Consider the following 14690-nt stretch of genomic DNA (forward strand, 5'->3'; position numbering starts at 1 on the left):
GTTTGTTTGTTTTGGAGTATCACCCTTTGCCCTGGGCTCTCCAGGGAGGTCTTGAACCTGTGGAGGCCTCTGGGATGCTGACCCTCTGAGTGTTCGTTTGCACTGGGAGGCCCGTGTCCTGGTAGGACCCAGATTTTCCAGTAAGGGGCACTGAGGGAACAAGGCTTTGGGCACCGGCTGTGTCTTTAAGTTGCAGGTTTGTCTTGAACTCCCGGTCTGGGTTCAGCACTGCATGGCCCCTTGGTGGTCCTCGAGTCCCTCCCTGGCACTGTCTGCCTCACTCCTCTGTGGAAGTTCCCGCCAGAATGCTCTCTCCTTGTGGGATTTGCCCTTCATTGAGAGACGGGGGTTTTCCCACATGTGCTAAGAGGGAGAAAAGGAGTGAATGATTTTTAGCCAGAAAGCCTGGGTTAGAATCCCAAAACTGCTTCCGAAGTTCCTGAACCTCCCACCTGGAAAATGGGGTGATAACATCTGCCTCACAGAGTGCTAGGAGGATTGAAGGGCCCACACGTGCCCAGGACACTTGGAGTTGCCCCACCGCACCTGTCACCGGGGGCTTTTTGCTTCTTGGTATGTCCCTGCTCGGTCCTCAGGCCTGGAGCATAGCTGTAGCAGTCACCACCCACCCCCTAAAAGCAGATGCTGTAAACAGCTGCAGTGAGACCTCTGCCTCTGCTCTGCTGGCCTATTACTGTCTTTTGGTACTTTTTGGCCTTACATCTCACAGCAACTGTTAACCTGCAGTTCTTCCTTAATCCACACTTGGGGAAAATAATTTTCCGTTCCTCCCCTCCCTCACTCTCTTCCTCCCTTCCATGCCTCTGAGCTACAGGCACCTGCCTCCTCTAAGTCCTGCATTATGCTCTCTCAGAGACTCAGAGAACGGTCTCTCCTACTCCATGCTTCCCCCGGCACCGGGCCTGCATCCTGTCCCTCCCCGTACACGGTCAGTCTCCCTGTCCGGCTCCCTTCTCGTTACTGTCCAGCATCTAGAATTTTCCTCTCCTCCGTGATTCTCACCCTTGCCTGCTGATAGGTTTGGGGCCCCTCTGTGGCAGTCTTCTTTGGGGAACCTCACGTCCCCAGCCCTCCAGTTGTAGGTGACTCTTGTCACCGCTGGAGTTCAAGGAGAGGTATTGACCCACCTCTTCATGCCCCGCACCTTCCCAGTTTTTGTGGTTGGGCTCCCCCCTCTGCTGAGCCTTCCAGAGTGGACTTCTTGTCCTGCTCAGGTGCTCTTTCCTGGGCTTCCTTATGCCTGACCTTCCTCAATCCTCACCCTTCTTGGCTTTGGGGACAGGGCCGTGCCCTGGCTTCCTCCCGGCCTCCCCTAATGGAGTTGGGGGAGCATGCTCCCCAGGGCACATTTCTGGGTCCTCGTCATACAGTTCACCTTGGGGGTCTCATCAGTCCCACGGCTTCAGCTGGTGTCACCCAGTCTCCGTACTTGTGTCCACAGCCTCTCCTGGGCTCCAGGGACTGATGGGGCTATTAACAGGACCTACCTCCTCCAGAGCGGTGAGGACAAAATGAGACAGCACTGTAAAGATGCTCAAGATTTCCTTTAGCGAGTGCAGTCTCCATGCTTGCTCCAGTCACCTGTTCTGACAGGCCCTATGTGACTGCTCCCTGTCCCCCATCTCTTAACCTGCTTGTCCCCTGTCCCTGTGTGTGCAATTCCTCCAGCAGCCCGTCCTGTTTCCCACCTGCCACTCGACTCACCAGTGGCCCTGATTTGGCAAGCTCTATTCCCTCTCCTGCTCCCCTCAGACCTCTCAGGTAGGTTGCAACTGAGGGTCTCTTTCCCCGGTCCTGTGAGCTTGGGCTGTGACTTCCGTCATGTGCTGCATATACAGGACTGGTTCCTTTGTCCCCCACATGGCTATACTGAGGGCAGGTCCTGCGTTGGTCTTAAGCGTCCTGGGGCTGATTGTGTAGTGTATCCTGACCTATCCTATCATCCTAAGACCCGCTGTTCCCCAGCAGGCAAGTTGGTGTGTTCACAGACACACGCTCACTGGCACCTGACAGGGCAAGCCTTTTCCGGGGACACTCCTCAGAGTCCAGAGAGATAGGGTGACTCCTCTGTGGCAGGGATGGGGCAGGGGCCTCTGGCTTCCTCAGGAGAGCCACAGAGGGTGGCAGAGCCACCAAAATGTGCTTTCACTGTACATTGCTTTTGGCCACCTCGAAGAGCCTTCACAGGCTGTTTTGTTCGAGTGCCTTGTTGTAGAGACGAGTCTGCCTCCCAAAGGTGAGGCGACTCAGGTCACACACAAGTGAACTTGGAGCCAGAAGAAGAGCCAGGCGGCCACTGCTCGTCTGTGTAATTACTTCCCATCACAGTGACAGTTTAACTGCGTTCTCAGTGGAGTCCTGGCCTCTGCCCAGGGGCGTGAACGCAACGCTTCCGCCCGGGAGGCACGTTGCAGTCCCGTGGCCCGGCCGTGCTGACACCCTCCGTGCATGGTGTGGTGTGTGCAAAGGCCCCGCTCCGAGTGGGCTGTGAGCCCGCATTCATTAGCTGTGCACTTTGTGCTCTTGTGGCAGTTACAGGAATATTCCAGCACCTTTATAGCATGTGATTCTCAAGGGCTCTGGGGCCATGCAGGGAGGGAGCCAGGTCATGAGGCAGAATTCTCCACGCTCTGCCTGCTGACCCTTTGCATTGCTGGCATTTTCCCCTACTGCATGCAAGGATGCCCTAAGGAGACTGCCTTCTCCCCTTGGGTTTTACAAGACAGCTGCATGCGAACCCTAGATCCATTTGAAGCCTTTTCTGCAGGTTGGTCCAGAGAGCCAGGGCAGGTGGAGTCGTGGGCTGTGAGTAGGTTTGATCTGGGTTCTAGTCCTGCTGTCTCCAGTCACATGTATAACTGCCCTGGGCATCAGTGTCCCCTGTTGTAAAATTCTGAACCCTGCCAGTCAGAAATGCAAAAATGTGAATGTTTTTTGTTTTGACTGCACAGATACCCCCTCATCTGTGGGCAGAGTCCCAGCCTCCTCCATGTCCAGGCCCTGCCTATCGCCTGCCTTATTCCTCGGCACTCCCTGTCAGTCACCCACTCCAAGCCAGACATACCATACGCACAGTGCAGGGACCGTGGGAGAAGGGAGGAGATGCAAGTGTGGCCCAGCAGGGTCGTGTCTCCTGTTATTCCTGGGACCCCCGGGTCTTGCTTTCCAGGCAGATGGTGGGGAGGGGTGAGCTTTTCTTTTCCTCAGGTGCTTGTGCAGGTGATGAAAATCCCAGTGGAGGCCAGGCTGGTGAGATTGTTAGAGATGCTCCCCAGGTATCCAGGCATTCCCGTGCGTACACCTCTTACCCAGGCTGAACCCCCACCTTATAGGGGAGGGGGTGGGTTTTATTTCCCCTGTCAGTTCTCCTGGCCTCTTCAGGCTGCCCTCTGCTGGACAGTCCTGGGAACAGGGTCTGGACCTCTGCCTCTGGTGCTTGTTTCACTGCTGCCTAAAGCCCGCTGGGAATGGGAAACAGAGGCAGGCGATAGGACTTCTTTCTGGGTGCTGCTCAGCTAGCCTCATTTTCTCTTAATACAGAAGAAATCCTCGGTAGCATTTAGGCTTTGCCAGGTCACCGGGAGCTGCCCAGTATTCTTGCTGACTTTTGTTGGTGGCACATGAAGGGAGAAATCTAGCAGCATTCTGAGGTATGCTAACTGTAGTAGAAGCCTTTTCTGAACTTTGAACTTGTAATGCAGCAGTCAGGAACTCAGATGAATACTACAGCCCCCCGTTACTAGTTCTGTAGATCTTGGTCAGGTTGGATCACTGACTCATCCCGGTTTGCTTGGACTCAGTTTTAGCATCGTAAGTCCTGTGTCCTGAGAACATCCTCGGTCCTGGGTGAGCTAGCTGGAGTGGTTGGTCTCCAGACAAATTCATGAGCTTCTCTAAGCCCCGGTGCCCCGAGCAGAGATAGTACTGCCTACTTCCTGGGGGTGTTGTGGGGACGTAACAGGCTAGTGCTTGTGGAGTGCTAAGCAGGTGTACCAGTTTTCTAGCGCTGCTGTAACAAAATGCCCCAATGGGGTGGCCTAGAACAACACAGATGTGTTATTTCACAGTCCTGGAGCCCAAAAGTCTGAAATCAAAGTGTCAGCAGAACCATACTCCCCTTGGGCCTGTGGAGACGCTCCATTGCTTCTTCCTAGCTTCTGGCAGTTTTCTGGCCCTTAGGCATTCCTTGACGATAGATGTCTCCCTCCAATCCTCTCTCTCCATGTGGCACTCTCCCTGTGTCTCTCTTCACATGGCCATCTTTTCCGGCTGCATATCTGTCCCTTTGTCCAGAGTTCCCCTTTTTATAAGGCCACTAGTCATGTGGACTAGGGCCCACCCTAATGACCTCATTTGAGCTTGGTTACCTCTGTAGAAACCCTATTTCCAAATAAGGTCATATCTTAGATACAAGGAGTCTGTATCTTTTGGGGGGGCAGGGGGGACATAATTCAGTCCATAGCAGCAGGGTTTGCTATGACCATTACTGCCTTTTGTGTCATTATCTTTGCAATCATCACGAAACCAAGAGTATCTGCGAAACAGCTCCTGCCCCCAAGAGGAGACGGCCTGATGAAGAGGAGCTGGCTTGGCAGTTAGGATTTGGTACCCGGGAACCATTTGAGCCTGAAGGATCTAGAGACAGCCTGTCTCACTGCTGGCTTTGTTCTGCTTGGTGCAGATGGAGCAGATGAGGGGCGAGCTACTCCAGGAGAGAGCTGTCAAGCAGGATTTAGAGTGTGACAAGATTTCCCTGGAGAGACAGGTGAGGCTGGCTTTGGACTAGACCCCCCCCCCCCCCCACCCCCAACAGGGTCGTCTTTGCATGGCATCCAAAGAACTCTGGGACATAACCCGCCCGAGAGGTGGAGGTGTTCCCAAGGTCTTTTCCAGAAAGGTTTTCCCAATGATATTAAATCTGCTTGGAGGTTGAGCAGCTTGGGGAGGAGAAATTGCAGGTGGTGTCTTCTGGATCCTAAGAGGGCTAAATTTTAACGCAAAAGAAATGAAAAAGCCGTGAGTTGCTCAAAGCTTATTTGAATCATTTCTCTTACATGCCGTTGACGTAAATTCTTCACTGAATACTATGTATGTTATTGGCGGAGGAGCCTATTTTTCCTGCCTCCTCCACCCCCGATAGGTTTGACAGAAGAACAAGGCCACGCCTCTTGCCTGACATCTAGGAGTCCTAGGACAGCCAAAGATTTCACTTGGGCTCCTAAGGGCACATGGTAGAACCTCTTCTCTTGGCCTGCCAGGAGCTGAGTGCTCTTGTTTCCTTGGAGACGTTGCTGGCTTCCCTAGGTCCCCTGGGGCCATGCACCCTGTCACGGAAGGCAGCTTTATCACAGATGCCCACCAAATGCTGGCTCCACCCTATAAACCTGCACAGAGAGTGCGGCAGACACACACCCCTCACAGCACCCCCGTCTGATTCTAGAACAAGGACTTAAAGAGCCGGATTATCCACCTGGAAGGTTCCTACAGGTCCAGCAAAGAGGGGCTGGTGGTGCAGATGGAGGCCAGGATCGCTGAGCTGGAGGACCGTCTGGAGAGCGAGGAGAGGTGAGCCCCACCAGGACCAGCTGCGGTGCAGAGGCCTGGCACGTAGTGGTGGTCACACTGCAGAGTGCTTTCCCATTTGTGTCTCTTGTCCTCATGAGCCTTCACGTGAGGAGGGTAGAGCAGGTACAATGGATGAGAAAACCGAGACCCGTCCCAGTGAGTGCTTGAGGAAGGTAACCAGGCTGAATATACATCAGCAGGACGACAGCACAGGCAGCCTACTCCTGAGTCCCCGGCTTCCCCACCATGCGGCTGCCCCTCTCCCCACCCCTTACCAGACCACGCTGCCTCATAAGCTACTGAGGTTGAGCTGGTTTAGAGGCAGGAGGTTGACTCTGCCCCGGGGGCCAGAGGTATTGGAGCAGAGGGCAAGTGCCATCTCAGAGATTGGCGGGACCCCCACAGTGGGTGGGAGGCATTGGGATCAGAGGGCCACACTCATTTCCAGCAGATTCTCTGCAGCTAGCTCTAAGGTCACAGCCTGGGGGTCAGCACCAGGGTTGAGCTTTACTGGCCTCCGTTCTCACTCTTGGCCCCTCACCTTCCTGGAAGGGGTGAGGTGCGTGTGCATATGGCACTGTGCACTATCGGTTTTTCAGTAGGACTTTGGGGCCGGGCTGGGGCAGCCTGAGACCCGTGATGCTCACACCCTGGCAGTCAGGGACCCTCTGCTGTAAAAGTAGAGTCTGGGACTGGAAGAACTCAGGGCAGCTCCAGTCCCAGCTCTGCCTGTTGCTGACTCTGTGGTTTTAGGCGGGTCACTCCCCTTCATAGGGCACCCTTTCCCTCACCTGTCCAGGAACAGCCCCTTCGTCCCATACTGTCGTGTTCTCCCACCCTAACCATCACGTTGACCAGGCTGCCTGGCTGGAGCTTCCCCTCCTCTGCAGACTGCCCTGGGCCTCCTGAGGGGCTGAGATGAGAGGGTTTCATTCTCCGCCCCCCCCCCCCACCACCTTTCCAGGGAGCGGGCCAGCCTCCAGCTCAGCAACCGACGGCTGGAGCGGAAGGTGAAGGAGCTGGTGATGCAGGTGGACGATGAGCACCTGTCCCTGACTGATCAGAAGGACCAGGTGAGGGACCCTCATTCCCAGATGGGATTTTACACCCCAGGTAGGAGGGCGATGGAGTTGTGGAGGCTGAGTCCCTTCTTCCCCTCGCCCCAGGTGCATCGTAGAGCATTGTGGCCTTTGTAGCCTACTTCAGTAGGGGGTTCAGTAAGCCCTAGCCCCTGAGCTGAGACTGGTTGCTCCCTTTGCCATCTCTCGGTCTCTTGGGGAGATGGTGGCTGGATTGCTGGCCTGTCTGTGCTGGACTCTTCTCTTTCCCGGCTGGACTGGGCGACCAGCTAGCACCCAACCTGCCCTCTCTCCCAATGCAGCTGAGTTTGCGCTTGAAAGCAATGAAGCGACAGGTGGAGGAGGCTGAGGAGGAAATTGACAGACTAGAAAGTTCCAAAAAGAAGCTGCAGAGGGAGCTGGAGGAACAGATGGATGTCAACGAGCAGCTGCAGGGACAGCTCAATTCCATGAAGAAGGACCTAAGGTGGGTGAGCGTGGTGGCCCCGTGGGGACCGTGATTCCTCTGACATTTGAGGAGAACTTGGCGCTTTCAGGGCGTTCTCACTCCTGGTGTCTGAAGCCAGTTCCTTGTTGTCGCCTTGAGGGGTCATCCCATCCTAGAGAGTGGCTGCATCCACTTGGGTCACCCCATCTGTTCATTCGGGTCTCATATGTGTCATCCCCAAACCAGTCTCCTGATGTCAGCTGGGCACTTCATCCCTCTTAGCCATAAGGGGTAACCAAGGCTCAAAGCAGGAGGCCCAGCTCATACCACCATGGAGAAGGCAGCTCTTAGGCCAGCACTTAGGACTCCTGCTTGTAGGGAGAAATAAGATAAGGTTTGGGCTCATATCCTCATGAAGACTAGACTATCTCAGGAGAGAGCTATTTCTAAAGCTCCCCTGCTGTGATAAGGGGACTGGGGGTGGGGGTCACTTTACCTGCCCCAGGGTCACTGGGGTGCAGGGTGAGATTAGATTCATGTTCATCCATATAGCTAAGCCTTTCTCAGAGGCTGACTATGCTGGCGGCATAGGTGGTTTTCTTGTAAATGGACAGAAGACCCCAGCCCGTTAAGAATCCTGTAAACAGGGCCTTTCTATCAAGAACCTGGCCCCAGGGCTGACATTAGGGTGCACCATTTAAGGGGGCACCAAAAATCTCAGTAATCAAGATAGATAATTAATGCAATATTATAAAAAATAAATGCCAACAGCCCATGGTAAACAAGATACCAAAATTTAAGATGGGATCAACAACGGGGGCATCTGAACTGCTCAGTCGGTTAAGCTTCCAACTTCGACTCATGTCATGATCTCATGGTCCGTGGGTTCGAGCCCCGTGTCGGGTTCTGTGCTGACAGCTCAGAGCCTGGAGCCTGGTTCGGATTCTGTGTCTCCCTCTCTCTCTATCCCTCCCCCACTTGTGCTCTGTCTCTCTCTCTCTAAATAAATAAATAAATAAACAAACAAACAAACGTTAAAAAAAAATTTTTAAAAAAGGGGGAGCGTGGATCAACAACAGCACCCTGACGAGACATATCGTAGTTTGAGGCAAAAGGAAAAATCAGTACTACCCAACTTGTCCCAGCCCTGCCCAGCCCTTCCTATCAACACCAGCCTGCCACGGGCAGTTTGCTCCCTGCTGCTGAAGGAACTGTCAAGTGCACACCAGCCCGTGGGCTTCTCTGCCAGCCAGTGGGGTGGATAGACAGGAACCCAAGACCCTTCCTTCATCCCCTGAACAGAGATGAATCGCAGCCCAGGGCCTGGAAACATGCCCCCTCTTCTTTCAGCAGACTTAAGAAGCTGCCGAGCAAGGTGCTGGACGACACGGACGATGATGACCTCAGCACGGACGGGGGGAGCCTCCACGAGGCGCCGCTGAGCTACACTTTCCCCAAGGACAGCACTGCCATCAGCCAGATCTGAGTCCCCTTCCAGGGCTGTGGAGGTGGCCCGTCATGCCTCGAGGAGACCCTCAGCCAGCCTCCTGCAGCGGGGACCTGCAGCTAGCTGCACACATGCAGCTGGGAGCGGGAGCGGCAGCGCCCACGCGGAACAGAGACCCGGCGTCCCCTGGTCACAGGACAGGCTGATTCCTCCACGTCGCGGTCCTCCCAGAGTCTCTAAGGGGTAGCACGCCTCTCCCAGCTCAGGCAGGTGGCTACTGCAGGTTAAATGTTGACTCCCGAGGCAGAGGAGCCACCACTCATTGCAGGGTTTGGAGAATATGATTTGGCAGGCGGAAGCCCGGGTTCTGCACCGCCATCTGCTGGCACCGTTTGCAGTGCTGCTCCTGCCCCTGCTTCCTCCCCCACCAAAGAAAAGGGTCCAAAGTGCTAGTTATTATCTAACAGCAATTGTGCAGGGGAGAGAGAGGATGTATAAACTGTACATATTTTAGTCCAGATTCTCATGGACTGCTTCTGTTGCCCTGTGGAATATTACAGAGGCTATGTAGGGTGGCTTGTTTGTAAACTCCACACTTCTAGCTTACTATTTTTTAAAACATGGAGCTATTAGATTTTTATTAAGACCTAGATGAGAGAGAGGGTAGAATACAGACTACTTTGGACATGGGAGTTGGAAAAAAGGAATTGTCGTGGTGTTAAGGGACAATTAATTCTGAGAAGAGAAATTCAAGTGGTCCTAGTAAATAACTAATGGAGGGAGAGAAAGTCTGAGCATCACTTGTATCTGTGGCCCTGCTCACTTATTTTATCTAGAATTTTGTTGTCATTTCTGAACCCTGCTGAGACCAATTCCTGGTCACCAACTGCAATGTCTTTACCACAGTTGGGGTAGGGAGACTTTTAAGTAAGGCTTTTGGCAAGTGATGTAGTTTCTAGAGGGATGGGGTCTTACTGTCATTTCTTATTGGTTCTTTCCTCCCTCTGCCCACGTCAGGCCTCCAAGTAGCCTCCTCTGCCTAGGGTTGCTTAATGGGGAGTAGGATGGTGTGGGGACAAGGCTCCTGGACAACCATGTGAGGAAGAAAAGGTGGTGTCCAGTAAGGTCACAGGGAAGGGGAGGAGAGGAGGTAAGCAGGCATGTGTGGGTATGCAGAGAAAGGAAGAGAAGGAAGTTCTTGAAAGCTGGGGGGATGTGTAGACAAGGGGCAGATTGAGTAGGATTTCGAGTTTATGTCAGAAAAGCAAGGGAAAACATGAAAGCCAGACAGGAGGTGTTTCTGTACAAACTGGAAGGCTCCTCCCAGCTTCCTGGGACAGAGGGACATTGGCCAGCACCAGGCATACTGTAATTGGGATTCACTGAGGTCTGTGGCGAGACCATGTTGCTGGGACAGCATTATAGGGAACGTGGAATCAGGAACATGCAGTATCCCAGTACTTCTTCCTGGCTTTTCTAGTGTCACCTCCCACTTTGATTGTTCCCAGGTATGGCCAGAGGCCAAATCCAGTCACAGTTGGGCCCCTATAGGTGAGGGCCAGAGTGTAGAACCAACAGCTCAGGAGGGCCACGCCAGGGAGAGAACACTGTAAGATGTGTGTGTATGCGCACACACACACACACACACACACACACACACACACACACAATGGGGCAGAGAGAACAGTGTTCAGTTGCTTTGACAGTGTCCCCAGGCATTCTAATAGATGGGAAGCCTGTGGACCAGAGAACTCTATGACAGTTACCAAGAGGAGCAGGGTGTTTCAATGTGCTACCTACCTGAGGTCACAGAGCCCACTGAGCGGGATTCAGAGTAATCAGTTGGGTTTAAGGGCAGGTGTCACCATCCCCTACCCCAGGATCCCCCCCAACCCCCAGTTGAGTCAAACCCTTTTCCACCTCTGCTGGCTTGGAGTGGTTCTTGCCTCTAATTACTTATTTGAGGTGTGGAGAGATTCTTCCCTTTAGCTATTCATTCATTTAGCAAATATTTATTGGGCATCCATCATGTGTCAGGCACAGTCCTTGGCCCTGGGAATACAGCAGCGAATAAAGCAGACCAAAATCCCCTCCTGGAGTACAGTTAGGGGAAAGAGGGTGATGACAGCAGTCATACAAATGAACACAGAGGCTGAGCCCCTCCCTACCTAGCCCTGGAGCTCCTCTGTGCTCTTGGGGACACAACAAGCCTGGTTCACTGGAATTCCCTTCGACCCTCGGTATATTCTTGGTTTTCCTGCTTCTTCCACCATCCTTAGAATTTGCCAAGAAGTCTGCCTAAAAATGCCTCAGCTCACTCATAACTGCAGGTGGAAGATGAGAAAGGCCGGAGATGCAAGAACTTTGGGGGTGAGTGTCCATCTTGCTTTGTGAGAAAGTCACTGTCTCTCTTTCTTGCCAGTTCCTTGTGGTAGCCATGAGTCTGGCTGCAAGAAGCAAAGGTGCCCATGAAAAGAGAACAGAGATCACCATTCAAAAGGGTTGAATCCTTACTGGAAAAGATGGGCCGCTGTAGATGTTAACAAACACATCACCCTACATAAGAATGGCTCTAGCAGTGAAGCATGTGGTGTAGCGGGCTGGGAACAACATTGGACTGGGACTTGAGAAGCGTTTTCAAGTCCTCGCTCTTCTTGCCCTGGTGACCTTGACAGGGGTGACCTTGATGGAGCCTGTGCTCCAGAGGTTGCCTGGAATAAATGAGGACCATGGTGCAAGGTCCTTTCCAGCTCTGACATGCTATCATTTGATTTTATTATATACTCATTTTTTTCTGTTTGTTGCTTTAAGAACTAACCCTATTCAAGAATATTTTCTTTAGCTAGCTTAAAAAGAAAAAAATATTTTATTTAATAAACAAATACGTGGCCAAATGCAATGCCGAGGAGACAATCATCGTATATCTTTATAATTTTTTTCCTGCTTCAGAGTGTCATTTGACAAAGGCAAGAGGCTTATTCTGTTGGGCTACAGCTTTTGGGTATGTCTGATTGCTTTGGTTTGTCATGGGGAAGAGACGTTCAGGCACATCTACCTCCATGTGCGTGAACTGGATAAAGCAAGGTTGCCTTTCAATAAATGGTGTCACCCAGCAGGAATCTTGACTCTCCCATTATTTTGACTCCCTTGTTTGCTCCAGAGCTTGGCTCTTTGTCCACCAAGAAACAGCAAGGTGAATGGCTGGAAACTGCTCGAGGAGGTAGAACTTGTCATGCCTGGGACCCGTTTCTGAAATAGAAGGGTGGGTGTGGGTCAGTGATAAACACTGAGAGAATTAATATGCCTGCTGCTGGTGATGTGCTGAGAAATCCAAACTGCCCACTTGCAGAACAAGGCAAAATGGGAAGTGTGTTAGTAACTGAGAATAAACAGATGCTCCCTGTTTATTCCTTGTACCTAAACTAAAATGGGTTCTCCAACAATCAGCATTTACACATGATCTCTCTCGATCGACAACAGGCTGACTGCAGGTACCAGGGTCCCCATTTTACAGGAAAGAATTACTTCTCCATGGAAGGGACCTATGTTGCTCATTCTTTGTCCTCACATACATCCTCTGCCCTGTTGCCTGAAGACTGCCTCCTCCATGACCTATGGCCACCCTGTTCCGGGTCAGCCCATAGGAGCAGGTGGGGGTTGGGTATTTCCCTGTTGTCACTCCATGCTTCATGTAACATTTTGGGCTGTGGCTCCTATGGAGACTCGTGACTCCAGCACCCACAGGACTTGGGTGACCATACCTCCCCTTTGTGCCTCTGGTCCTAAAGCTGGTCCTGGTTTCCTATTGCTATTCCTCTGGGTCCCTTGGCAGCCCTGGTGGGTTCCTGCAACATTGCCTACCCCCCTCCCCCACCTCAGTGCAGCTCTCCAGTGCAGCTCTTTACTGAATTCTTTGGTTCACTGCAGGTGGGTGCTGTTGCCTGTACAGAGCTGTGCCCACTGCCCTGTCGATTCCCCCAACAGTGTAAATAATCCTGCCCATCCAGCTATTCTGCAGCCCCTGACTCCTCTTATTCTGACTGAATGGAGCATCTCAGATATTAAATGAGATTCTCTAATTTTAATTAGTCCTCAAAGGCTTTGCATAAATTCTGTTTGCCTTTTTTTTTTTTTTTTTTTTTAAAGTAGGCTTCATGCTGAGCACAGAGCCCAACGCACGGCTTGAACTCATGCCCCCGTGAGAACAAGACCTGAGCTGAGATCAAGAGTCAGATGCTTAACCCACTGAGCCACCCAGGTGCCCCTGTGTTTTTCTTTAAGGTCAGGTTTGTTGAGGTATCTGTTTATCATTTGTAGTGAAAGGTGCTCTTGTTAGTGTTACCTGCTTTTGAAACTGGATTTAGGCTCTTTCCTTGGACCCCCTGCCAGGGTCTCTTGGTGGGGACAGGAGACCCAAGGTGCGCCCAGAGCCAAAGGGAAAAGTCCTTCCAGGCCTGAGGCACCCTCCTCCACATTCTTGGCATTTCTTCTTTGAACTTGATAGCAGCAGTGATCCCATCTTTATTAATAGACAGTCATTAGCCAGAAAGGTTTTTTTAAAATTTTTTAAATTTTTGTTTATTTTCAAGAGAGCACGAGTGGGGGAAGGGCAGAGAGAGAGAGGGAGACACAGGATCTGAAGCAGGCTGTCAGCACAGAACCCAGTGTGGGGCTTGAACTCACAAACTGTGAGATCATGACCTGAGCCGAAGTCGGATGCTTAACGGACTGAGCCACCCAGGCACCCCAAGCCAAGAAGTTTTCTATTCGAAATTTTCACATGATGGGGGAAGTGACTTGACAGCAAGTTCCTGTTAGGGGCTAGATAGCCCCGAGGCAGAAGTCCCAGGCTTTGCAGAGGGATCAGCAATGCCTTGACCCTATTCTCACACCTGTCGAATACCCAGCCCTGAAAATCATCGTGGGCATTCATGCGTGTCTTCCTCCACAGGGCGAGTTTGAGTGTGTACCCCATGCCAGGCTTATCAGGGCTGGAAAAAATGTGCCAGTGCACTTCCCAAAGGCATTCAACAACAATATCTACCCTGCGGGGGGAAGTTTGCAAGTTTCCTACTGTGCAGAATCCGGCTTGCCTTTACAACAGATTGTCAACAACTCCTTGGGGATGGGGAGCATGATTCCAGAGGTTTCCTGGGTAAGCAAGATTAAACAATTTTAAGAGCAAGGCAGAAACCTCACGAGGTAAGGAATCTGAGGCTCAGAGAAGCCTCAGATGTTTGGCTATAGCTCACATGTGGAGCCAGTAGCCAGCCTGTAAGCAGAAGCTGCCACCCTGGGCCAGGTGCTGCAGCAAATACAAGGTTTAAGCCACAGTCAGGCACCATCAGGAGCTTACAGAATAATAATAAAATGGTGATGATTAAGCTAAATGAAAATTATAATTATTCAGTCCTTCGTACGTTTATGACATACCAAATTTGTGTATTTTTCCCATGTCTAGTTGCTGGCCTTCCCAAGGGCATGTGGGTGGAGGTGGAGTGCCACGAGTGGAGTCTGGGTCTCGTTCTGGGGCTCCTACTCTACCCCCAGGAATCTCTGCTGCCCCTCACCCACACTCACCACCCCAGGGGACAGAGGTCTTTCATGTGATCCTGTGTTAGGGACCCCTCAGGCCCCTGGATCTTTCCTTTTTCGGATACTCCCTCAGTTGTTGCTTTCTGGGCAGCTCAACCATTGGTGGCCTGCCCCCACTCTCAGCACGGCAGTCCTTTGGAGCCACAGACCTCATGGATGAGGTGAGTCACAGATTTTTAGCTGCTCATCTGACTTCCTGTCTCTGGTGCCACTTGCTGTTGGGCTGCCGATCTCTTATTTTACCCTCAGTGGCCTCTTGGTGCTTTGCTAACCTGACCTCTCCGGGCCCAGTCTGGGGTGGGATGGCTGCTCTAGGTGGTCACTGGGCCTCCCCACATTCTCACTGCATGAAAGGTGGTCTTTCAGGAATGTCAGCAAGTCCTGGAATTTGGTTGGTTCTCAGCGAACACTTATCTTCCCAGCCCCCAGATTGCTCTCTGGGGAGATCCTTCTAGAGCACTATTTAACAATAACCTCCATTGTGTAGTATCCTTTCCTATTAGTCTTACATTCAAAACTGCACTTGCAGCCTGAAATCAGCAGATTGTTCTCAACA

At 52.1% G+C, this 14690-nt stretch overlaps 1 protein-coding gene across 4 annotated transcripts in view; it reads left to right on the forward strand.

Annotated features, from left to right (window-relative positions):
- The window catches only part of CGNL1 (cingulin like 1), a 157681-nt gene extending 146029 nt beyond the window's left edge, over positions 1-11652 (forward strand). For 3 of the 4 annotated variants that reach the window (XM_049613684.1, XM_049613683.1, XM_049613685.1), the window contains exons 15-19: positions 4703-4786; positions 5462-5586; positions 6551-6659; positions 6968-7131; positions 8443-11652. In XM_049613684.1, coding sequence (XP_049469641.1) covers positions 4703-4786; positions 5462-5586; positions 6551-6659; positions 6968-7131; positions 8443-8578 — 618 coding nt within the window. In that variant the 3' untranslated portion in view covers positions 8579-11652. The remainder of the gene's footprint in view (positions 1-4702; positions 4787-5461; positions 5587-6550; positions 6660-6967; positions 7132-8442) is intronic. The other variant, XM_049613686.1, reaches the window with a different exon arrangement.
- Positions 11653-14690: the final 3038 nt, after the last annotated feature.

This window comes from Panthera uncia (genome assembly GCF_023721935.1).
Source record: "Panthera uncia isolate 11264 chromosome B3 unlocalized genomic scaffold, Puncia_PCG_1.0 HiC_scaffold_1, whole genome shotgun sequence".
Taxonomy (NCBI): Eukaryota; Metazoa; Chordata; class Mammalia; order Carnivora; family Felidae; genus Panthera; species Panthera uncia.